Raw genomic sequence first — 24,892 nt, 5'->3', positions numbered from 1 at the left:
TTCTGAATGTGATATATGGGGGGGGGGGGGTCAGTGACTGCTACATGGCTAAAAGAGAGAGAAACACACATCGGTCATTGTGACATGATCGTATACAGATCTGATAGTGAAATGTACAATGTTTTATAGAAATGTTTAACACGATTCAGTAATCATCAGAGTCCATTTGTAGACATTCCTGATTAATCGATAAATCTGCTGTAAAAGTGTTGGTGATTGTTCGCCGATAAATGTCTCATCTGATGATCTCCTTTGTTCTCCGTGTCGGATTTGGCGGTAAGAGGGCGGATTGTCTGTGACGTCACATAGAATTCCGGCGGGAGATTGGAATGTAATGACAGTTATACTTTTCTTTCAGATAAAATAAATATTTTTGTATCTTTTTGGGAATAAATGATCTGATCATCAGAAAGTGGATGATAAAGATTGTAGATAATAATTTCCCCAGAATCTCACCCTGAAAGCCTTTCTATTGTTTTTACCTTTTAGAATTGTCATTACAAACACGTGATAGCATTGTCCCGTTTTATCCCCCTCCCCCCTCCTTCATGTAATTTACTGAATTATGGACAGAATAGTCCACTCTCGGAGCTTCTAATTCTTTCATCAATAAGGAATTGTAATCTTTCATTAGAAACATAATTCTTATCGATGTTTCCTCATTTGGTGGTGAGGAGATCCCAGAGACCCATGGCCGATCTAACAAAGATATTGTGCCTGTCTGGGCGGAGATTGTAAAAACTGCAGCTTTTTAAGTAAACCAATCAGAGGACTGTGTTCATTGCCCAATCAGAGGGCAGAGATGTGTATAAATAGCTGTGCAGAGCGGAGGCGTATTACAGTCGCAGTTCCCGGCAAGAGAGGAGTAGAGATGGCTCGTACCAAGCAGACCGCCCGTAAGTCCACCGGAGGGAAAGCTCCCCGCAAGCAGCTGGCCACCAAAGCCGCCCGCAAGAGCGCCCCGGCCACCGGCGGAGTGAAGAAGCCTCACCGCTACAGGCCCGGCACCGTGGCTCTCCGAGAGATCCGCCGCTACCAGAAATCCACCGAGCTGCTCATCCGCAAGCTGCCCTTCCAGCGCCTCGTCCGAGAGATCGCCCAGGACTTCAAGACCGACCTGCGCTTCCAGAGCTCCGCCGTCATGGCTCTGCAGGAGGCCGCAGAGGCTTATCTCGTCGGACTCTTCGAGGACACCAACCTCTGCGCCATCCACGCCAAGAGGGTCACCATCATGCCCAAAGACATCCAGCTGGCACGCCGCATCCGCGGAGAGAGGGCCTAGACCCCCCGCAAACACATTCCACACATCCCGCCAACCAACGGCTCTTCTCAGAGCCACCACCTCCCCCCACACAGAGCTCTGTACCGGGACTTCTCCGCCTTTCCCCCTCATGGCGCCTTTTACAATTCAGCGCAAGCTGGAGGCGCCCATTACAACATGTAAGGAACCAAACCGGTTTACACAACGCAGCGCCGTCTGTACATGGGGGGCGCCCGATGGGGGAGGGGACTTGGGGCTGAGCACTAGAAAGATCTTCAATTCGTCTCTAACAATTGATTCTCCTGATCGACACATTTCCTCTTGTAGATCTATTCCATAACTCGGTACAATGTATCATCCGCCGATGAACACATCTTCCACACACACACGATTATTTATCGGATCGTTTAGATACATAACTGTTACCCCAAGCACTCAGATAATCTCATCTTTGATAAATCATTAGGAAGAGATCTGAGGATCGATCACCTGATTAGAATATGTGGGGTGGGGGGGGGGGGGGTAAACCTTCCACACGGAGATGTCACTATTGGGGGGTCAGTCATGTCCTCTATTACCTCCTCCGGTATTACATTTATTCTTCGAGGGAGAACTCTGTAATGATCTCTGAAGATGGGGGGGGGGGGGGGCTGGTTGCCGATCATTCTAACCCGTCCACCATTATTATTATATCGAGTTTATATAGCGCCAAAGGGTTTGCTCAGCGCTGTACAATACATGGCACAGTACAACAAAGACAGACCGCCTACGACGGGTAAGAGGGCCCTACTCTTTCAAGCTTACAATCTAGGAGGGAGGGGGTAGTGGAACAATAGGGAGTGGCTGAGGGGGATGAAGTGGTGGGAGGAATGAGGCAGGATGGCCGTTAGGTGAGGGTGGGGTAGGCTTCCCTGAAGAGATGGGTTTTGAGGGAGCGCCTGAATGTGGGGAGGGAAGGCGACAGTCTGATGGATTGGGGCAGTGAGTTCCAGAGGATGGGGGAGGACCTGGAGAAGTCGTGCATGGGAGGAGGAGACCAGGGAGCAGGATAGAAGGAGGTCCTGTGAGGAGCGAAGGGTACGGGTAGGGTGGTACTTTGGGATCAGGTTGGTGAGGTAGTCAGGGGCAGTGTTGTGAACGGCTTTGTAGGTCAGGATTAGAAGTTCAAATTTGATGCGTTGGGCAATCGGGAGCCAGTGGAGGGAGAGGCAGAGGGGGGTGGCAGAGGTGGAGCGGGTGGTGAGGTGGATGAGTCTGGCCGCTGAGTTCAGGATGGTCTGGAGCGGGGAGAGCCTGCACTGGGGTAGGCCGGTGAGGAGGGACTTGCAGTAGTCCAGGCGTGAGATGATGAGGGAGTGTAGAAGCTGTTTGGTGGTGTCTGGGGTGAGGAAGGCACGTATCTTGGCAATGTTGCGAAGATGGAGCCTGCATGTGTTTGTAAGTGATTTGACATGAGGGAGGAAGGAAAGGTTGGAGTCAAGAATGACGCCAAGGACTTTGGCTTGCGGGATGGGAATGATAGTGGTGGTGGTGATGGATAGGCTAGGGGGGGGGGGGGGCAGGGGGAAAGATGGAGTTCGGTTTTGGAGAGGTTAAGCTTGAGGAAATGGAGTGACATCCAGTCTGAGATGTTGTTTAGGAGGTGAGTGATGCGGGCGGAGATAGTAGGGGTGAGGAGAGGGGTGGAGAGGTAGATTTGGGTGTCGTCAGCATAGAGGTGATAATTGAAGCCATGAGTGTGCCCAGGGAGGAGGTGTAGATGGAAAAGAGAAGGGGTCCAAGGACAGAGCCTTGGGGGACCCCAACAGAGAGGGGGAGGTGGTACCATTGTAGGTGACGCTGAAGGAGCGTCGGGATAGGTAGGATGAGAGCCAGGAGAGAGCAGAATCTCTGATGCCAAGGGAGAGTAGTTTATTGAGGAGGGGGTGGTCGACTGTGTCGAAGGCCGCAGAGAGGTCCACCAGATGATGTGTCTCCCGATCATTGGGATTAGAACGTTCAGAATGGCCGCATGAGATCCTGAAATGAAGGAATGATCGCCTATTATTATTATACAGGATTTATGGCGCCGACAGTATGCTGAGCGCTGTACAATATAACGGGAGACAATACAAGAGGGATAGGAGGGCCGGCTGCTTGGAGTTCACAATGTAGGGGGGAATGGGGACATTTAGTGCCCCCCCCCCCAGAGATCAGGCAGTGTGTGGGAATTGTCAGATCAATATCGGACATGCGAGCAGTGTGCGCACTCAGCGATGTCTGTGTATGTATGGAGAGCTCTGTTGGGAAGAGGTGGGGGGCTCTGAGAAGAGCCTTTGGGGGGTGGAGATGAAAGAGGTCGCCGCCCATTATTTCTTCTTCGGAGCGGCCTTCTTGGGCTTAGCCGCCTTCTTAGCTGCCGGCTTGGCCTTAGCGGGACTCTTGGCGCCTTTTTTCGGCTTGGCTGCAGCTTTGCTCTTCTTGGGGCTCTTGGTCACCTTCTTGGCGGCAGCCTTTGCCGGTCTCTTGGCGGCCGGCTTCTTGGGGCTCTTGGCTGCGGTGGGGGCTTTGCTGGCCGCCTTCTTCTTGGGGGACTTGGCGGCCTTCTTGGGGCTCTTGGCTACGGTGGTTGTTTTTCTGGCCGCCTTATTTTTGGGGGACTTTGCAGCCTTCTTAGCAGCCAGTTTCTTGGGCTTCGCCTTGGCGCCGTCGGGCTGCTTCTTGTTGATCTTGAACGATCCGGAGGCTCCATGGCCTTTGACCTGGACGAGGCTTCCCTTAGTCACCAGCGCCTTGAGGGCGATCTTCAGGCGGCTCTTGTTCTTGTCCACATCGTATCCTCCGGCGGACAGGACCTTCTTGAGGGCGGCCAGGGACACCCCGCTGCGCTCCTTGGAAGCGGACACGGCTTGGACGAGGAGCTCGGACACGGCGGGACCGGACGCCTTCTTGCTGCCTTTCTTGGCTCCTCCTCCGGCTGACGCCTTCTTAGCCGGCTTCTTCTTGGCGGCGGCCTCCGCTGGAGGAGCGGCGGCTGGGGCGCTCTCAGTCTCCGTCATGACTCGGGAAATGTTTCCACAATAGTTCATTACAAATCACACGGCGCTCCGCCTTATATACAGACCTTCTAACGCTGCGATTGGTTGTCACACAACTCCACTCTGTCCTGCTATTGGTTACACATCACACACGCCCACTGGCTGTCAGTCCACAGTCTGGGAATCTTCTTTCTCTCGTTGTGTTTCCCGGTAGATATAAAACCGATTTTAATCCGAAATAGAACGATGTCCGATGTGCACCGGGGAGCCGATCTGCTCCCTGGACTGTCACTTATCGGGGGTCACTTCCAGCTGTCAGGAGCTGCTCACGAGGCTGAACACAGAGGCTGCAAACACAACCATCCTCCGGAGTGGGGGGCCCATTCTGCCTTCTACCTGCTTGGGGGGACACATTCTACCCACAAAACAATCTGCTCCCATCCCCCACTACAATCCGCTTCACATTACACGAGGGAAGAGGGGAGATCGCCAAACATTTCCCTCTAATACACAACTCGGCTCATCTCTAGCTGACTACAAGGAGCCGGGAACAAAAACATCGGCCGATCACAGGAGATCCTTGTGTCATGTCATGGCAGACATTGGGAGACATACAAAGGGCTCCGCCCATTACAGGGTGTCAGGTGTCATGGCCTAGGTGTCATTATTGGATCATCATCACAAATGGACATTGAGAGCCAAATCCTGCCAATGACTTGATTGCCGCATTTCACTCCACAGCTCCATAGACTGCTCAGGGGGAGGTTTGCTCGGAATCCTCGGATCTACAATAGGATTTGATGCTTTCAGTGATGGAAGTCAATCCATCACATTTGGATTCCCTGAGAGATCATTTCAGGAATAGGAAGTTTGCTGCAAATCCCATTCTTGTCTATCATGTGGGGAATGTGGAGAGGAAATGTCGGCTATTTGGAGGGGAATGAGCGGTGGGGTTCCTCTAAGACCAACACATGTCTACTGACCCTGACACTTCTCTTCTTTGTACTAACATGTAAAAGCCTCCAGGGTGTTCCCTTCTCCTCAGTCCAAGGAGAAAGAATTGCACCGACAAGAAGGGAATACACCAAACGATGGACCTGAAAACAACAAAGTATCGCCGACAGGATTCACTTGTTACAATGATTCTAATCCGGATACAATCCCCTCCCCAGATAAGCCATGGCCTTGGGACCTATAAGTGACAGGGAGACATGTACCCCCCCCCCCCCCCCACACACACACACACCTATATGACTGTTTTGTTTTTTCATGATTGGGCAAGATTGAAAATGCAGAAAATATTTAAAGTACAGAAAACACAAATAAACAATCAAGAAAGGTTTTCCATTTTGGACAAGAAGAGCAGAGAGCAGAAAAACGTTGCAATCCTCCATCTTCGGTCTTTGTCCTGTTTAGTGTTATCAGGTAGAGTGAAAGTAAAGGAATATTGCCAAATGTTGAGTTGTCACCAGAATATTTATTTATTTCAGGTACTTATATAGCGCCATAAGTTTACACAGCGCTTTACATATATATTGTACATTCACATCAGTCCCTAACCCTCAAGGGGTGTACAATCTAAGGTCCCTAACTCACATTCATACATACACATACTAGGGACAATTTAGACAGGAGCCAATTAACCTACCAGCATGTCTTTGGAAGGTGGGAGGAAACCGGAGTACCCGGAGGAAACCCACGCAGGCACAGGGAGAACATGCAAACTCCAGGCAGGTGGTGCCGTGGTTGGGATTCGAACCAATGACCCGAGTACTGCCATGCAGAAGTGCTAACCATTTAGCACTGTGACCATAAAGAGTTAAATACATCACCTGGGAGACTTCACCCCTTTGATGAATATGTCAACTGTCATGCAATGCTCCTCTCTCCCCCCCCCAAGAGCACCGCTCCTCTCTATCCAGGATGGACTAATCTACGAGGATGACACGCAAATTTACCTCTCCACCCCTCACCTCACCCCTTCAGTCTCCACCCGTATTACCCACCTGCTGAATGACATATCAAACTGGATGTTGCTCCATTTCCTCAAATTGAACCTTTCCAAAACCAAGCTCCTAATATTCCCCCCAGCCCATGCCCCCCCCCCCCTCTCCATTATGACCAACAACGCCACCATCAGTCCCACCCCGCAAGCCAAAGTCCTAGGTGTCACTCTAGACTCAAACCTGTCCTTACAACCCCATGTCCACAACATCTCCAAAATACGTACAGTATGTTCCTAACCCCAGACACTTCTAAACGACTTGTACACTCCCTCGTTATTTCACATCTGGACTACTGCAACTCCCTCCTCACCGGCCTATCTCATCACAGACTATCCCCGCTTCAGTCTATCCTGAACTCAGCGGCCAAACTCATCCACCTTACCAACCGCTCCTCTTCTGCCACCCCCCTCTGTCATTCTCTCCACTGGCTCCCGATTTCCCAACACATTAAATTCAAACTACTAACAAAGACATACAAAGCCATTCACAACGCTGCCCCAAACTACCTCACCGACCTGATACCCAAATACCACCCAACCAGTACTCTTCGCTCCTCACAAGACCTCCTACTTTCTAGCTCCCTCTGGAATTCACTACCCCAATCCATCAGACTGTCACCTACCCTCCTCCCCTTTAGGCGAACCCTGAAAACCCATCTCTTCAGGGAAGCCTACCCCACCCTCACCTAACAGCCGATCTCCTCCACTCCTCCTAGCACTCCATCCCCCACAGCCACTCCTGTACCACTATCCCCTCCCTTCTAGATTGTAAGCTCCAAGGAGTAGGGCCCTCGAACCCCTCGTTTATTGTTTTGTTACTGTATTGTCTCATGTTCTGTCCCCCACTATAATGTACAGCGCTGAGCAAACCTTTCTAGAGCTATATAAATACTGTATAATAATAATATAATAATAATATTGGGGGGATGGGATAATTGGCTGCAATGCTCAAAACTCCCATTAGGTGTCAGTATATTTTACACACATATACGGGAAGGATTTTGTTGTTACTTAAAATATGTTTCAGCTTTTCTGCTCTGCTTGATACATTGTTGCAATCCATCAACATTTGGTTCCCCCAGAGATCATTTCAGTAATGAGACCTTTGATAGAAATCCTAATATTATCTGCCATGTGGTGGATCAGTGTGCCCCCCTTTTGCTCAGACCAAGAAGAAGGGAATAGTATTATTAATACTATCTGATGATGATGGTGATTATTATTATTATTGTTATTATTCAGGATTTATATAGAGCCAACACTTTGTGCAGTGCTGTAAAAAATTATAAATGGAGTCAATACAGCAACAATACAATTCAATACAAGAGGGTTAGGAGGCTCTGCTCCAGGGAGCTTACAATATAGTACAGAGGGGCTGGTGGAACAAAAGATAACAACTGCGAGGATTAAACTGAATGGAGAAAATAAAGCTTTTCCTGGAAATTGCTTTGGAATATCTCCCCCCCCCCGGATGTTTTGATTCCTTTTTGATACATTTTGGCCTAAATTTATGACAACATTTGAGTTTTGTGGATATTTTATATGACAGAAATGAGAAAATATTTTTTTCCAAATTTTCAGTCTGTTTTTTGTTTATTGTGTGAAATAAATAAATAAATACACACAGGTGATCATATACTTCCAAAAGAAAAATGTATGTTTCTTTTTAAAAAAGGACAGAAATGTAATTTATGTACAGCATTGCATGACCACACAATTGTCAGTTAAACTGGCATCTTTGTGACAACGCTGGACCCTGTGATTGACAATAAATTACAATGATGGAGATTTTTTATTTTTGTTTTAAATTATTATTAAAGGACTTGTTAAAAACTGTTTTGTTTTTGTTTAAATTAGAGAAATTTTTCTAAAGATTAGTCTTTTTTTTTTTTTACTACATTTAACCCTTTAATGAAAGGTTAGATGTACAAAAACCCCTTACTCATGCACAAATATTCAGGGTGACCCCTTATTTAAATGGCCACCCTGATAACAAGCTCCCTTTGCCCGCAGTCCCCCACATCCACCGGGCCAATGTTTTGGGGAAGGCCCTTGTCCCTCCCTCCATGCCAGGCCTGTGCTCAGATCAAAGGTCTGGTAAGAACTTAGGGGGGACCACACATTTTTTAACCCTGTTTTTGAGGGGAGGGGTTCCGCTTTAAAGTCCTACCAGCCTTTTAGGGGGGACCCCAAACACTTTTTTTGTTTTATTACTGTGGGGTGCCTCCTAACCTTCCTACCAGACGTAAACGGTCTGGTAAGACTTAGGGGGGACTGCACACTTTTAATTAATTTTTTAAAATATAAATTTAATTAAAAAAAAATTTCAGTCCTGCTGCAGCAGGTCCTATACATTGCACAGATGTGCAGCTTTGCAGGTAAAGAGACCCCCAGGCATGATATTTAAAGTAATTATTATTAATTTGTTTACTTTAGGCAAAAAAAAATGACTGCCCCTTTAAAACTGTACTTTTTGAAAAAATGTTTTCACTGATTCATGTCTCCATACCCCTTTTATGGCAAACAACCTGCACACAAGCCTTCAAAATGGGCACGTTTGAATTTACAAGTGAATCCCATAGACTTTCATTGAGCTTAAAGTTCGTCGTCGAACATCTATTCGGTTCGAACGTTCGACCACAAACCGAACAGAGGAGTGTTCGGCCCAACACAATTAACTTCTATTACCCAACAAAACAGCTCTTCCCAGAGCCACCCACATCTTCATACAAAATTCTATAAACCTCCTCTTTATCAACCGATTCAGTCTCAGGGAGGAAAATCAGGAGATAGGAAAAAGGAGGAAAGCAGTAACTGACCATTGTAGGTGTATGGCGTGGCTCCTCCCCCAAGTCCATTATCCTCAAATTATGCTGTTGCAAAATCTAAAATAACTAACTTTTGTGTATGCGTTGTTATAATTTAAATGAAACAATGGTATACATATTTTATAGTAATATATTATACATTAATGATAGAAAATGCTTTCAGTGTGAGACTGGAAAATGACATCTTATTCCAGGGACTGATCTTATCCGCCTTCCTTTGAGTTTCTCCTGAAGATCAGAGATCGTTCAATATATACCAAACAATGATCCTCCCGACTGAGGGAACAGATCTTATCACCTCCTTCACACTCCACGTAGAAAAAAAGATGATTTAATATATGAAGGAAACGTCTATAACTGTCATTGGCTCAACTTTCTAATTGCTTCATTCAAATCTCCCGCCGGAATTCTATGTGACGTCACAGAAAATCCGCCCTCTTACCGCCAAATCCGATACGGAGAACCGACCGCATCCATTTACCGTTTTATCTGGGAAGATCGATCAACCCTTCCATTCATTCCAGGCTCTGCGATCAGCCAAAGGTCATTCTAAGAACATTGCAAATATTCATAGAAAGCGCATTTATTACGATTTATCTTTTGTATCACTGAAAACCCTCATAATACAAAATCTGACAATGTTATATATATATATATATATATATATATATATATATATATAACGTCCTTAAAACAACACAGCACCCGCCAGGCGCTGTCAATATCCTCCAGAGAAAAAGTTCCACAGAATAGTCCATTAAGCACCCCAAAGTGTGTGATGGCTGTCTGTGGTACAAAGTCCTTGAGTTCAGGTTCCAGGGCCCTCAACAGGTCCTGAGCAAAAGAGCACTCCCAGAAAACGTGATGAGCCGTTTCCTCATGGATGATGCAGAAGGGGCAGTGTCTGTATCTGCTCAGGTTCCTGGCATGCATGAATGTCCTGAGAGGTATCCCCCCCTTGGATTGCCATCCATGCCAGGTCCTTGTGCCTGTTGGTGAGGATGTTTGAAGAAACATTCCTCCAGACCACCTTGCAGGTGACTGAAGGCAGGCCTGGAACCGACTCCAAAATGTCACTTGCTCTGATGAGCTTGTAAATGGTCTTTGGCTTCCACAAGTCAGGCTTGACTCCCTGTAGCCCCTGCTCCTTGATAAACTTGAAGGTATCCAGGTAGTACCAAGGGGTGTCCCAGTTGTAGGGGATGGAACTTTCCCAATTGTCCCATCCGAGGGACCTCCAGAGAGGCAACAGGAAGAAGCGTGACACTGCGTTCCCGCCAGAGTCCATAATCCTTTTGGGCAAAGTTCTGCGGATGCAGTTGCAGGCAAAGAACACCCTCAGTTGGGTGGCGATGTCGGGCACACCCTTACCGCCCTTGAGGGGTTCCTTGAACATGACTGCCCGCTTCACTCTGTCCATCTTGGAGCCCCAGATGAAGTGAAACACCGCCCTGGTGATGGCCTTACAGGTGTTGACCAAAATTTTTGTCGCATCTTTGCCAGTCTCTCCTCCCAAGACTTCAGGGCTGCACCTTCGACACCAAACCAAACTCCCAGGATTTTCATGAAGTCTGTCTTGATGCCAAAGGGCATGGATGCAGAAGAAGGCAGGAACCACTTTCCGAAGAGCATGACTTCCGACTTCCCGCAGTTGACTTTTGCCCCCGAAGCTTGGCCGAAGTCCTCGCAGGTCTGGACGAGAAGGTCGATGGAGTGCTGGTTGGCACATAACACCGTCACGTCGTCCATGTAGAGCGAGCACTTCACTTCCCTTCTGTCTGGTCCCGGCGCGGTGATTCCCCCGATCTCTGGATTCCGTCTGATGCATTCTGCAAAGAGCTCTATACAGCAAACAAAAAGCAGAGGTGAAGAGGACCGGGAAACACGGCCCACTTACCTGTCCAGAAGCCGTTAGCATCTAGTATCCGGTCTGGGTCCTTCAACACGACACAGAACCTCTGGAGATAGGTGGCGATATCTCTTCCGGGGATGTGAGGGTTCCTCATAGACACCGTAATCTGCCTTTCATCCCTTTGAATGGGAGAGTTCGCAACAAAGTTGCGGAAAGGGGAATCGGGCCCAGAGGTCTTCACCATCTCCCAGTATCTTCTGCAAACCTGTAGCGATACAAAGGTTATATAGAAGATATATCTCACAAAGGACTGCACCGACAGGGTCTCTGCCTTGCTGAATCCCTGATCGAGGATCATTTTCTTGCCGAAGACTTCCGGGGTCATCTCCGGGACTCTGCCTTCCACTTCCTTCAGCCGCAGCACGACTGTCTGCTTCATCCAGGGCTCCAGGGAGGGGAGTCCTTCTGCAGGGCCGGAGCGTTCTGAGGTGGAGGTGGAGGTGGAGGTGGAGGGGGCTTCTCCCGGGGTCTTGGCAGGGGCGGCGGTCAGCGGCTTCTTGGCGGTTTGTTTGTTCGTTCTTCCCCATCTTGTCGCCGAGGAGTTTGCTCAGGAGGGCTTCCAAAGGTCTTGAGCGGATTCCTTCTCCTTCTTCCTCGGCGTCTTCACTCTCGCTTAGCCTTTGAAAAGGCTATTTGGTGACTATTGCCCGGAGGTAGTAACGCAGAGTGGGGAGGGGGGGAAGATCACAAACTCGTTCTGTGTGGGGGCTAAGCCTCAAACCCAATAGCAGCAAGCAGGTGAAGCCGAATTGAATCGACGATCCTACCAGGCTGAGTAGAGGGTACCCCACACAGACCAAATGGCTGGGATAGATACAAGTGTTTCTCAACATCCTAGCTGGAAGCAGGGACACCCCTAAAGGCAAGGTCGATACTACACTTGATCTTAACCAAAAGGCCGAGAAGTGAAACTTGTTATCAGTATAAAAGACACAACCTCAAACAGTCACACTCCAAACTCCACTATGGTGAAGACCAAAGAGCTGTCAAAGGACACCAGAAACAAAATTGTAGACCTGAACCAGGCTGGGGAGACTGAGTCTGCGATAGGCAAGCAGCTTGGTGTGAACAAATCAACTGTGGGAGCAATAATTAGAAAATGGAAGACATACAAGACCACTGATAATCTCCCTCGATCTGGGGCTCCACGCAATATCTCACCCCATGGGGTCAAAATGATCACAAGAACGGTGAGCAAAAATCCCAGGACCACACAGGGGACCTAGTGAATGACCTGCAGAGAGCTGGGACCAACGTAACAAAGACTACCATCAGTAACACACTACGCCACCAGGGACTCAGATCCTGCACTGCCAGACGTGTCCCCCTGCTTAAGCCAGTACATGTCCGGGCCCGTCTGAAGTTTGCTAGAGAACATTTGGATGATCCAGAAGAGGATTGGGAGAATGTCATATGGTCAGATGAAACCAAAATAGAACTGTTTGGTAGAAACACAACTCGTCGTGTTTGGAGGAGAGAAAATGCTGAATTGCATCCAAAGAACACCATACCTACTGTGAAGCATGGGGGTGGCACCATCATGCTTTGGGGCTGTTTCTCCGCAAAGGGACCACTGATCCATGTACAGGACAGAATGAATGGGGCCATGTCTCGTGAGATTTTGAGTGCAAACCTCCTTCCATCAGCAAGGGCATTGAAGATGAAACGTGGCTGGGTCTTCCAACATGACAATGATCCCAAAAATACCGCCCAGGCAACGAAGGAGTGGCTTCGTAAGAAGCATTTCAAGGTCCTGGAGTGGCCTAGCCAGTCTCCAGATCTCAACCCCATAGAAAACCTTTGGAGGGAGTTAAAAGTCTGTGTTGCCCAGCGACAGCCCCAAAACATCACTGCTCTAGAGGAGATCTGCATGGAGGAATGGGCCAACATACCAGCAACAGTGTGTGCCAACCTTGTGAAGACTTACAGGAAACGTCTGACCTCTGTCATTGCCAACAAAGGATGTATAACAAAGTATTGAGATGAACTTTTCATATTGACCAAATACTTATTTCCCACCATAATTTGCAAATAAATTATTTCCAAATCAGCCAATGTGATTGTCTGGATTTTTTTTCTCATTTTGTCTCTCATAGTTGAGGTCTACCTATGATGCCAATTACAGGCCTCTCTCATCTTTTTATGTTCAAGTAATTTTTATTGAAAATTTTCTAAATATCTTAACAAACAAAACATTGTATAGCAACAGTCGCGTACAAGGTTCACATTAGCAGGTTAACAACATATGCAATGAAAGAAGAGGTAACAAACCCCCCCCCCCCCCGTTCGGCTGGGAGCCCGTATTTTCGTAATCAGGTTTACATGAGAGGTATGCTCGTTGATTTGTGAACCTTACTGAGGAACGTAAAACCTGAGGGAGTAGGTAGGGAAAGAGAAAGGGGAAAGGGAAAGAGGGATAAGGGGAGAGAAGAGGGCACCAATGAACTACAATCAGGAAATTGAGCAATTGGGGTGTTTTAACCATCGACACCAGTGTAGTATGAATTTATGGAAGGAAGAGTTTTGGAGGGCCGTTCTGCGCTCCATCTCACATTGTAAGTTGAGATCAGCAACTAGACGGGATAGTAAGGGAGGCGACGTAGACCGCCATAATTTCGTAATGTTGGTCTTTGCTGCTGCTAGGATGTGTATGATAATGATGCGTGAGCGTTTGGGGAATTTTTCTATCGTTAAATGAAGGAGGGCTAGACCGGGATTTGGGGTTGTTGGTAAAGCTGTGACTGAAGAGATTATTTGGAACACTTTATTCCAATACGATTTGAGGGATTTGCATGACCATAGCAAATGGAAGAGCGAGCCAGTTTCACCACAATGTCTCCAGCAGGCTTGTGATTGTTGTGGATAGTATACAGATAATTTGGTAGGGGTTAAGTAGCATTGGTGGAGAATTTTCAAATATGATTCCCAGTGGGAGCTACATTTCGAGGCTTTGTATGTAATAGTAAACGTTGTTTGCCATGATTGTGGGGTTGTTGGGAGAAACAGAGTCTTCTCCCAGTTAGTCAGGGATGACGTATGGGTTAAAAATTGTGCTTCAGTTAGTAATGTATAGAAGGTAGAAATTCCTTTCTTTGGGTAAATAGTCTTGTGGAAGAAATGGTGCGCAGTAGCAGGGAGGTCAATTTCAAGTGGCATGTTTGTTTTATGGAGTAAATGGGATATTTGCATAAAAGTAAATTGTTCTGTATCAGGAAGATGGAATTTCTCCTGAAGATTCTGGAAAGAATCTGGTTTATGGGTGTTGTAGAGATCTTGGATATAATGTATGCCAAGTGCTTTCCAAGATGTCAGGTTCAAATGGGGTGATAAGAGCTGCAGAGAAGATATTGGGGTAGGGATTCGTAGGTTAGACTTGTGGGAATGAGTATATGTCAGGAAATCATGTCAAGCCATCAGAGAGGCCTGGATACAAGGGTGTGTGTGTAGAGGTCTAGTCTGCGTTGTACGTGGTGTAAATAGTAGATCTGTCAGGGCACCTGATGGGTACATGGAGGTTTCCATGACAGTCCAAGTTTTGTTTTGGGTAGGGTGCCACCAGTAGAAGAGCTGGTCCAATAAGACCGCTTGGTAATAGGATTTCAAATTTGGGAGGCCGGCTCCCCCTCTGGAAGGTGGACGGATCAGGAGGTTTGTGGAGCATCTAGACCGCTTGGAGTTCCATAGGAATTTATTTAGAATTTTTTGAAGTGTAGAGAAGAAGGAGGAGGGTATAGGAACAGGCAGTGTACGGAAGATATATAATATTTTAGGCAATATGCACATTTTGATAGTAGCTATTCTGCCTAACATTGATAAAGTGGTTGTACGTAAGCTCCTAAGCTCCTGTGGAATTGTGTCAAGTAACGGTTTAAAATTGGCTGCATAGAGTTGGTTGGTTTTAGGAGTTAGTTTAATCCCCAAATAGGGTATATTATGTTTTTCTCATTTAAAAGGGAATCGTTTTGCAAGCAGGTTTTGGGTCGGAGCAGGGGTGTAAAGGTTTAATATAGAGGACTTGGGTTCGTTAAGCTTATAATATGAGACATTTGCGTAGGTATGTATGTGTGAGCGTATCGAAGTAAGCGATTTGTAGGGGTTCCTAATCATTAGAATAATGTCGTCTGCAAAAAGACTGATTTTGTATTCGTGCTTGAGAAATTTAATTCCTGAGAAATTTGGGTAATTTCTAAGGTTGGATGCCAGGGGTTCGATACTATCGCATCATTACACAACTCTGCCTTATATGGTGCTCTATTTGCTAAGATGACCCTAAATTGAAGACGCTAAGTGTTTTTTAACATGATTTTATTTTTTTCATATGTACACCGTGCTTATGTTTAACCTCCCTATGATCTATGTGATCAAATAAAGTATTGTTAAAATTCTTTTGAATTCATATTACTCCGCGTGGATCATCTAGTAACCTTCTTTTTCAGGTAGGGGTGTTCTTGTCACACCACCATATTGTTTTGTTCGATGAGTAAAGCAAAGATTATGGGGGAAAGAGGGCAGCCCTGTCTAGTTCCATTAGATATTTGGAACGTTTGCGAGAGCGTGCCATTGGTGAGGACTCTAGCAGAGGGTTTGGAGTATAGGGATAAAATTGCTGACAGCATCCAGTCCGTAATTCCGAATTTTTGGAGAGTAAGTGTCATGAATTGCCAGTGAATGCGGTCAAATGCTTTTTCTGCGTCAAGTGAAAGGAGGAGTGAGGGTTGGTTGTCTGATTCAAGGTGGTGTAGTAGCGATATAATTCATCGAGTCGCGTCAGGGGCCTGTCTACCTGGTATGAATCCTACTTGGTCAGAGTGGATTAGCGTGGGAAGGTATGGGAGCAGTCGTTGAGCTATTATCTTGGCATAAATTTTCAGGTCTGTGTTTAGCAGTGAAATTGGTCTATAATTCTGAACTAATTGGGGGTCTTTACCTGGTTTCGGGATAGTAGAGATTATTGATTGTAGCATGTCAGGGGGGAATTCCCCTTTAGAAGCGACGTAGTTATAGAGATCAGTGAGGTGTGGTTTGAGATTGGACGCAAACGTTTTATAAAATTCATTGGTAAAGCCGTCGTTTCCCGGTGATTTGTTCATGGGGAGTTTGTTTATGGTTTTCTCGATCTCTGTGGGTGAAATTGGCACAGAGATAGAGGCCAATTGGGAAGGCGTAAGATGGGGGAGATCGGTATGACGTAGGAAATTCTCGATCGACATGTTTGTTGGTTGGGTCGTGTTTGGGTCATCTTTAATATTGTATAGAGATTGGTAGTAGCACGCAAACGCGTTAGCTATATCTTGTGGGTTGGACAATGGAACACTTGAAATTGGGTGTTGAATCTTAGAGATTTTGTTTTTAAGCCGTTTTTGTTTGATGGTTTTGGCAAGGAGAGAGTTTGTTTTGTTGCCAAGCGCATAGAATTGAGACTTTGTTTTTTGGAGGTTCATGTCATAGGTGTGCAATAGGATGGTACGTAGCGTATTCATATCTGGGGTTTAAGGCCGTGGATGTGGTGGGGTTTGGATTTTGTTTGTTAGAGTCTTCGTTCATGCGTATGGAAGTTAGGAGTTGGTCAATTTGCTGGGACCGTTGTTTTTTAACGCGAGAATTTAATTGGATGAGGATACCTCTCATATAAGCTTTATATGTTAACCAAAGTGTGGTAATAGAAATTTCTGGGGTGGTGTTAGTTTCAAAAAAGAGGTGATGGGCATCCAATATAAATTTCTGGTTTTCTGGAAGATTCAAAAGTGTAGAATTGAGTCTCCAAATAGGTTGGATCGCCGACCGTCGGCTATTGTCCAAGGATATGGTGATCGGTGCATGGTCAGACCAGGTTATAGTACCTATGTTGGATGATGAGACGTGTTGTAACGTCCATTTGTCGGTGATGAACATGTCAATTCTAGAGTACGAGAGATGTAGAGGTGAAAAGTAGGTGTAGTCTCTTTCCGTACCATGTTGGCATCTCCAGATGTCGTATAGATCATGGTCGTGCAGGAAGCGGTTGAAGTCAAGGTTGGTGGATTTCTTGTTAGAAGAGGAATCTAAGAGTGAATCACTAAGAACATTAAAGTCTCCGCCAATAATGAGTCTGCCTTGTTTATGTTGGGAGATGAGGTTGAAGAGTTTACGGTAGAATCTTATTTGCTTGCCATTTGGGCCGTATATGTTCACCAAAGTATAAGTGACCTCGTTGATTTGGCATATTAAGATAATATATCGACCCTGAGGGTCGATTACAGTGGAGGTATGTTGGAAGGAGAGAGCGTCGTTAACAGCAATAATAACCCCATTTTTCTTTTTCATGTTTGTTGCCAAAAATAGTTGAGAGAATCGGTGCAGATAAAGTTTAGGGGTCTTTTCTGTGGCGAAGTGAGATTCCTGTATGAAGAATAGATCTGTTTGAGATTTTCTGATTTCTCTTGATAGCATCGATCTCTTGAAGGGGGAATTGAGGCCTCGCACATTAAGAGATGTGATGGTAATCATTTGTAGGCGGGTTCTCGGAGTACAGACATACTTGGGAAGTTTTTTGGTGGTAGTCAGGGTCACGAGGTTGAGGTCTTGTGTCAGGGATATATACTTGGTGGTGCCAGGGGGAGGGATGGGTGTAACGGGAAAGAACAACAGTAAAAAAACACTTGCGTATAATGCAAGTAAGCAATGTAGCCAAGATTGCTACTTCAAAAATGGGGGAGTCAAACAGGTTGTGACCTCTGAGAGGGTCATACCTATACAGAACTCTAAAAATGAGAGTCATTGGGTATAGGCCGATCGCCAGAAATAGGAGTGGTCAAAGAGCGCCTCCAGGGAAAAATAGTAAGGAGTATAAACACGGCTTGTGCCGCACGGCCCTTCAGGTCGCTTCCATGTTTTGAATGGAACCAGGGTTGTTCTTCTGTGGATCTGCAGGCAAAATACTCCAGGCCTTAAGGAAGTCCAAACCGGCCTCTAGGTTTTTAATAGTATAGATCCTGCCTTGGTGTCGTACTATTAATTTTGTAGGGAATCCCCATTGATAGTCCATACTATGATTTCTGAGAGCTTTCGTGATTGGTATCATTTTTTTCCTGTTGGAAAGTGTGGCCTTGGATAAATCGGCGTAGAGACGCAGATTCGCATGTGAGGATGGAAGTGGAGGTGGATTTCTGGCCTCCATCATAATTTTCCCCTTAATATGGTAGAAGTGTATTCGAACGAGCACGTCTCTAGGAACGGATGCTGACAGGAATGAAGGCTTAGGGAGTCAATGTGCTCGATCGAGTATGGCCTCTACTTCGGAGAGTGTTGGGATTAGAAGCTTGAGGAAGTGGTGCAAATACGGCACTAATGCTTCATTAGAAACTGTTTCTGGGATCCCCCTAAAGTTAATATTATTACGGCGCGATCGGTCCTCCATGTCGGCCAATTTTAGGTTGAGTTGTTCTATATCTGACGCGTGATCTGTATGAGCATCAATCAAATCATTGTGCGCTTCTACTACGTCTGCTATATTGGTTTCAATATGGCGGATTCTGCGTTCCTGTCTTTGCACCAGGGTAGTAATTTGGGTTAATGGCGCAGAAATATCATTATGCAGAGTTTGGCGCAGTGATGTTAGCATGTTCTTCATGCAGATTTCCGTCAGTGGTTGGTCAGATGCTGGGAATGCGTCAATACCAGGCAGGGTGGAATGTGATGGCTGAGGCGGGAGATTTAGGGCCTGGCAGGTGTCATCAGGGTCACTGTCTATACGTGGCCGCAATTTAGCTGGGCTGCAGGTCGTGGGTGACATTGGGGGTGATAACTCACCAGGGTCCCCTGGATAGAGCTGATGCTGCAGCCTGGGGTCCACAGGCTGGGACCTGTAGTCCTCCTCCTGGCTTCTGCTGTCTCCCTGCATGTCTGCATGGCGGCCGCCATCTTGGATTCCCGGCACAACGGCCGGGAAGAAATTTGTTAGTTTTTTCCTGTGGGGCATGTCTAGTGGGCTGCGGGCACCTTCCGGTAAGTGACTTGTGTAGTTTGATTTTCCTAGGGCCGTAGTGTGCCGCTTCTCTGCTGGCGGGTGGACGGAGCTGTGATTATAGCACGTCCATCCCGAGCCGGCCGCGCATGCGCCCCCTCTCTCTTTCATATTTTTAAGTGGGAGAACTTGCACAATTGGTGGCTGACTAAATACTTTTTTGCCCCACTGTGTATGTATATATATATATATATATATATAAAACGAGTAAGCCAATGTTTGCCCAGCTGATGGTCTGAGTCGTGTCTTCCTACGATGTAAGTTGGGTGGATGATGGTGTATATATGTCCCATAGTTAGACTCCCAGGAATGTATGACAAAAGGAGACAAAATGACAGGATGTGTGTCAGTAACTGGAAGCAGATGAGCCCTAAACTAGTCCAAGTGTGTCCAGAAGTCCCCATCCTGACAATGTCCCCCATCCCCCAGCAGCATCCCCCTGTATACTGACAATGTCCCCCCTCCCCCAGCAGCACCCCCCCCCCTGTATACACGTCTCCAGACATGAGCCTGCTCTGTGCATAGTCCTACATATGTCATCAAACACAAAGCGAACCTGTCCCCCCCATGACCCCCATAGATCTATATTCCTGGATACTATAGGATCGCCCTCCATAGGATGGGAAATACTGACTTCTGTATCGGGCGGTTTATTTTCCGGCTCCCACTAGCAGACAATATTCAATGTACAAATGAGAACCTTTACATCTCCAAGAGGGAAAACATCAGAAATTCCGGAATAAGGGGAATGTGGGACTCGGATGGATTTCTTGTACCTAGAATACATCTTCAGATTTATACCTTCCAATCAGATTGTACAACAATGACCGATGTCATGACCCATGGAAGGCCGGCTATGCATTCTACAACAAAACTGTAGATTCTCCCAAACCAGGTGCCCCTCCAATGAGGGAGGCCCTTGTACTACAGAATGACGAATGTCCAGTGTTAGTGTGACGTGTGGGGGACCTCTAGCGGCAATACAATGTGATGACAGCTCAGTGATTGGAATGGTGGGCGGCTCTTAGAAGAGCCTTTGTGTCCTTGTTGGGATGATGGGGCCCCGGGGGGCGGGGGGGATTACTTGGCGCTGGTGTACTTGGTGACGGCCTTGGTGCCCTCGGAGACGGCGTGCTTGGCCAGCTCTCCGGGCAGGAGGAGGCGGACGGCGGTCTGGATCTCCCGGGAGGTGATGGTGGAGCGCTTGTTGTAATGAGCCAGGCGGGAAGCTTCGCCGGCGATGCGCTCGAAGATGTCATTGACGAAGGAGTTCATGATGCTCATGGCCTTGGACGAGATGCCGGTGTCGGGGTGGACCTGCTTGAGCACCTTGTACACGTAGATGGCATAACTCTCCTTCCTAGTCTTCCTCCGCTTCTTGCCGTCCTTCTTCTGGCTCTTAGTCACGGCTTTCTTGGAGCCCTTCTTGGGCGCCGGCGCAGACTTGGCTGGTTCAGGCATGATCAGGGTTCACAACTGCTTGGCTGGCTGCGGGGAAAGTGTGCTGGAGCCGCCCTCATGTGCTGCTTTTATAGGCGGCCTATGCAAAGGAGCCTCATCCATCCTCACTCTTCTATTGGAGGACTCGGTCAGGTGAGAGAGAGTGAGGTCATGCTTTCTTTTCTCAGTTACAGATTGGTGTAGAAACAAATCTGAATGCTATTGGCTGTATTGAAAAGCAACCAATCCCAGCGTGTGACGTCAGAGCAAGGAGTGTATAAAGGAGAGGAAGCGGCTGCTGGGGCCTATCTGTGTGATTTGTCAGTCATCCAATCATGTCTGGTCGCGGCAAACAAGGAGGCAAGGCTCGGGCTAAGGCCAAGACCCGATCGTCCCGGGCCGGTCTGCAGTTCCCCGTCGGTCGTGTTCACCGTCTGCTCCGGAAGGGCAACTATGCCGAGCGGGTCGGGGCCGGAGCTCCCGTCTATCTGGCCGCCGTCCTGGAGTATCTGACGGCTGAGATCCTGGAGCTGGCCGGCAACGCCGCCCGAGACAACAAGAAGACCCGCATCATCCCCCGACACCTCCAGCTGGCTGTCCGCAACGACGAGGAGCTCAACAAGCTGCTGGGCGGCGTCACCATCGCCCAGGGAGGAGTCCTGCCCAACATCCAGGCCGTGCTGCTGCCCAAGAAGACCGAGAGCCACAAGGCCGCCAAGAGCAAGTAATCCCCCCACAGGATTCCCTTCTATCCGCCAACACAACGGCTCTTCTCAGAGCCCCCCACATCTCCATACAAAGGGCGGACATACGGCTTCTATGGACACCAATCCCACACTCCTATCTCCCGGGGAGGTGATAGGACACCAAGTCGTCCTGGGGAGGGATGACCCCCCCTCAAGTCTAATGTCCTGACATCACGTGATCGGACAATCCTCACCCCTCCATATATATATAGAGGACATTATAAATGTTACATTTCATTACGATGACAATTATGAAGGTTCATACAATTATTAATGCAAATGATTTCAGTGTGACATTCCAGGAAATGGACATCGGAGTCCGGGGCCTGATCTCCACCTTTCACTTGTGAGGAGTTTCTCCTGAAGATCAGAGATCGTTCAATATATACCGAACAACGATCCTCCCGACTGAGGGAACAGATCTCATCAAACTCCCGAGAAGAAACAAATGTTTTATTATCTGAAGGAATCGCCCAGAACTGTCCGTTGGCTCCACTTTCTACTTCTAGGAGATGGATGGAGAGGAAGGAGTGACGGTTTGGGAGGAAGAACACGTGATGACGGGAAGCTGTCACGTGTTAGTAATAACAATTCTAAAAGGTAAAAACAATAGAAAGGCTTTCAGTGTGAGATTCTGGGGAAATGATTATCAACCTTCTGATGATCACATCATTTCTTCCCAAAAAGAATAGAAACATTTTTATCTGAAAAAAAAGTATAACTGTCATTGCTTCAACTGTAATTACATTCCAATCTCCCGTCGGAATTATGTGACTTCAAACAATCCGCTCTTTTACTGCCAAATCTGATACGTAGAACCGACCACATCCATTTACCGTTTTATGTGGGAAGATCGATCAACCCTTCCATTCATTCCAGGCTCTGCGATCAGCTAAACATAACATTACGATGGAGACAACGCCTTTCATTCAAAAGCAGATTTATCGATTAGTCAGCAATATTCACTAATTGATTACTGAACCAAGTAAAACATTTCTTTAAGATTTTATACATTTCTAGAACATATCTGTAAGAACGATATAATGCAGACTTGTATCTGTTACAGATATAACACTGCCAGATATATATGTGCAATGAATCGAGAAAATATGGCACGTCTTTAGAACCAAATCGGTTGCCTCTTTGTAACAAAGTTTCTGAATAAGGGATATTCGGATAGCGGGTTCCATCACCCCCCATTAATGGAATGAGCGGCAATCCTTCTCCCCCCAGAAACAGATAGAATCCTGGAGATCATCTATCAATAGCCCTTTGTATGAGAAGGTGGGCGGCCCTGAGAAGGGCCTTTGTGACGATGAAGGGGGGGGGGGGGGGTTGTGAGGATTTATCCTCCGAATCCGTAGAGGGTGCGTCCCTGCCGTTTGAGAGCATAGACGACATCCATGGCGGTGACGGTCTTCCTCTTGGCGTGCTCGGTGTAGGTGACGGCATCGCGGATGACATTCTCCAGGAAGACTTTCAGCACTCCGCGGGTCTCCTCATAGATGAGGCCGGAGATGCGCTTGACTCCCCCTCTGCGGGCCAAACGTCGGATGGCGGGTTTGGTGATGCCCTGGATGTTGTCCCGGAGCACCTTCCTGTGGCGCTTGGCGCCGCCTTTCCCCAGACCCTTCCCTCCTTTGCCGCGACCAGACATGACGATTCTTCTCTGCTGCAAACACCGACTGAGCTCTGGGCTGAGCCCGCCTTCCTTTTATACAGCCTGAGCGGACCTGATGGGAACCTTCCTGGGAAGAGGCGGAGTCACACCCATTCTTTACACACAATACAATTGGATTCATTTGGAAGCTTTCTCCACGTTCCGCCCTTTTCAGATCCCTTCATGACAATAGAAATCCATCTCCAGGAGAGAAATCTCTTCATTCTTCTCAATGGTTTTCTATTTCTTCCTCGGAGATTACACAGAAACATTCATCTTTCACATTTCAGAACACAAACCATCATCACTAGTTACTATTGTTAACAACAATTTAATATTGAGAAATATGACTTGGAAATAAACACAAACATTTATACCGATGCCCCACGTTCCTGGTTATAATTCCGAGCGGACCTGAAGGGAGACTGATGGAAAGGGGCGGGGTCACAGCCATTCATTCCTCCGAAGAGAACTTCATTGATTTAGACCCTTGTAAACATTTGAATGATTTTTAGTGACTGATTTGGAGGAGGAAACCGATTTGGTTCCTCAGACATGTCATATGTTCTCTCTGGATACATTGTCCGTATTTCTCTGGCAGTCTCCTTATTTCTACCAGTCATTTCACATTTGTTTTTATGAATATTCTGGATGTGATATGGGGGGAGGGGGATCTGTAACTGATACATGTGTGAAGGAGGGACACATAAATATCGATCATTGACATGATCGTATACAGATGTGATCATGGAATCTACAATACTTGTATTCACAATGTTTTACATGATTCGGTAAATATGGAAATCCATCTCCAGACTCATCAATACATCTACTTGGGATGAAAGCGATTATAATACTTCTCGGATAAATGTCTCATCAGCGGAACCCAGCGGGGCCCCTAAGACACTCCCGGCCCAGCCTGACCACCAGGGACCACTTCTGGACCTTTTCCCGGAGCCCCGGAAATCGCGGCCTACCCGCGCACCCGAAGCCGCGGCCTCGATTTTGGCCACGGCCGAGCCGTGATCGGACCGGATCGCCGGACATCTACCCGGACCGTCACCGCTCTGCCCACCGGGTCCCGCCGACCTGCCTGCCTGCCCAGGGCCCTCCCCATCAGCCCTGGGTCCTTGCTGATCACCCTGGACCACCAGGAACCGGCACGGCCTCACGGTCTCCCTGGAGCCCTCCCTAGCTCTGGGACCACCCCAGACCACCTGGCACCCAGCCGCCACCTCGGGGCACCCAGCTGCTCGCACCCGGCGACCCTGCATGGGAACTGCTTCAGGCCTCCCAGCACCCTGCGGGCCACCCTGCACCAGCCAGCCCCAGACCAGGAACCTTTCCAGGACAACGCCGCACCTCCGCTACCTGCATCGAGGGGATTCCGAAAAACCATGGGTCTTTAATGCCGTTCCAGATATTGCAATGCATTGTTGATGAGGATTCTCCCGTCCTTCCCATCTCTTGGCCTTTGCTTGGCAACTCGAAGTCTAAGCTCCCAGCTAACACCCCTGGACACCCAGCACCCAGCTACCGGGTACCCAGCTACCACCCCTGGACACCCAGCACCCAGCTACCGGGCACCCAGCTACCACCTCTGGTCACCCAACACCCGGACCACCCAGCGAATCGAGACGTCGCCCAGCGAATCGAGACGTCGCCCAGCGAATCGAGACGTCGCCCAGCGAATCTCCCGGACCCGGACCACCCAGCGAATCTCCAGTCACCGAGCCGCCAGCATCACCAGACGCCTTGCCTGCCAACGCCCCCCAACATCGCACCCTACGTCCCCTCCACTCGCCGATCCACCAGACCCACTGATGCCCCCTCGGACGCCAGCATACTGCACCCACAGATTGCAGCCAGCCAGCTGCTGGACTCTACTCCCACTCTCCCCCTACAGAAGGACTCTAGTGGACTCCTCCACGGTGATATAGACTCTCCACATCACCTCGCCCTGACCCGTATCCCTTCACCTCCCCTGACCCGAACAGCACTGCACTCACCCCAGCATGCCA

General features: G+C 47.9%; 5 protein-coding genes across 5 annotated transcripts; 2 read left to right on the top strand and 3 right to left on the bottom strand.

The window, feature by feature from the left end:
• Positions 1–856: 856 nt before the first annotated feature.
• Positions 857–1,285, top strand: LOC149442292 (histone H3). The gene has a single exon (XM_089656249.1). It carries the CDS (start codon positions 872–874, stop codon positions 1,280–1,282), a length of 411 nt encoding a protein of 136 aa, XP_089512375.1. The 5' UTR covers positions 857–871; the 3' UTR covers positions 1,283–1,285.
• A 2,269-nt stretch (positions 1,286–3,554) lies between these two features.
• Positions 3,555–4,306, bottom strand: LOC149442291 (uncharacterized). Its single transcript, XM_089656248.1, has one exon. The coding sequence runs from the start codon at positions 4,297–4,299 to the stop codon at positions 3,610–3,612; it is 690 nt and encodes a 229-aa protein (XP_089512374.1). The 5' UTR covers positions 4,300–4,306; the 3' UTR covers positions 3,555–3,609.
• Positions 4,307–20,039: 15,733 nt separating this feature from the next.
• On the bottom strand, positions 20,040–20,492 carry LOC149442290 (histone H2B 1.1-like). The gene has a single exon (XM_089656247.1). The coding sequence runs from the start codon at positions 20,484–20,486 to the stop codon at positions 20,106–20,108; it is 381 nt and encodes a 126-aa protein (XP_089512373.1). The 5' UTR covers positions 20,487–20,492; the 3' UTR covers positions 20,040–20,105.
• Positions 20,493–20,771: 279 nt separating this feature from the next.
• Positions 20,772–21,251, top strand: LOC149442289 (histone H2A type 2-B). The gene has a single exon (XM_089656321.1). The coding sequence runs from the start codon at positions 20,801–20,803 to the stop codon at positions 21,191–21,193; it is 393 nt and encodes a 130-aa protein (XP_089512447.1). The 5' UTR covers positions 20,772–20,800; the 3' UTR covers positions 21,194–21,251.
• Positions 21,252–22,556: 1,305 nt separating this feature from the next.
• LOC149442288 (histone H4) lies at positions 22,557–22,868 on the bottom strand. Its single transcript, XM_089656285.1, has one exon. The coding sequence runs from the start codon at positions 22,866–22,868 to the stop codon at positions 22,557–22,559; it is 312 nt and encodes a 103-aa protein (XP_089512411.1).
• Positions 22,869–24,892: the final 2,024 nt, after the last annotated feature.

The sequence above is a fragment of the Staurois parvus genome, unplaced genomic scaffold (genome assembly GCF_062004578.1).
Source record: "Staurois parvus isolate SC_StPar_1 unplaced genomic scaffold, SC_StPar_1.0 ptg000897l, whole genome shotgun sequence".
In the NCBI taxonomy this organism is placed as follows: domain Eukaryota; kingdom Metazoa; phylum Chordata; class Amphibia; order Anura; family Ranidae; genus Staurois; species Staurois parvus.
This window is presented reverse-complemented; position numbering and strand designations above follow the sequence as displayed.

Bases quoted from the DNA above. Each gene is read 5' to 3' on its own strand.
- LOC149442292 (XM_089656249.1), top strand. From the start codon at position 872: ATGGCTCGTACCAAGCAGACCGCCCGTAAGTCCACCGGAGGGAAAGCT.
- LOC149442291 (XM_089656248.1), bottom strand. From the start codon at position 4,299: ATGACGGAGACTGAGAGCGCCCCAGCCGCCGCTCCTCCAGCGGAGGCC.
- LOC149442290 (XM_089656247.1), bottom strand. From the start codon at position 20,486: ATGCCTGAACCAGCCAAGTCTGCGCCGGCGCCCAAGAAGGGCTCCAAG.
- LOC149442289 (XM_089656321.1), top strand. From the start codon at position 20,801: ATGTCTGGTCGCGGCAAACAAGGAGGCAAGGCTCGGGCTAAGGCCAAG.
- LOC149442288 (XM_089656285.1), bottom strand. From the start codon at position 22,868: ATGTCTGGTCGCGGCAAAGGAGGGAAGGGTCTGGGGAAAGGCGGCGCC.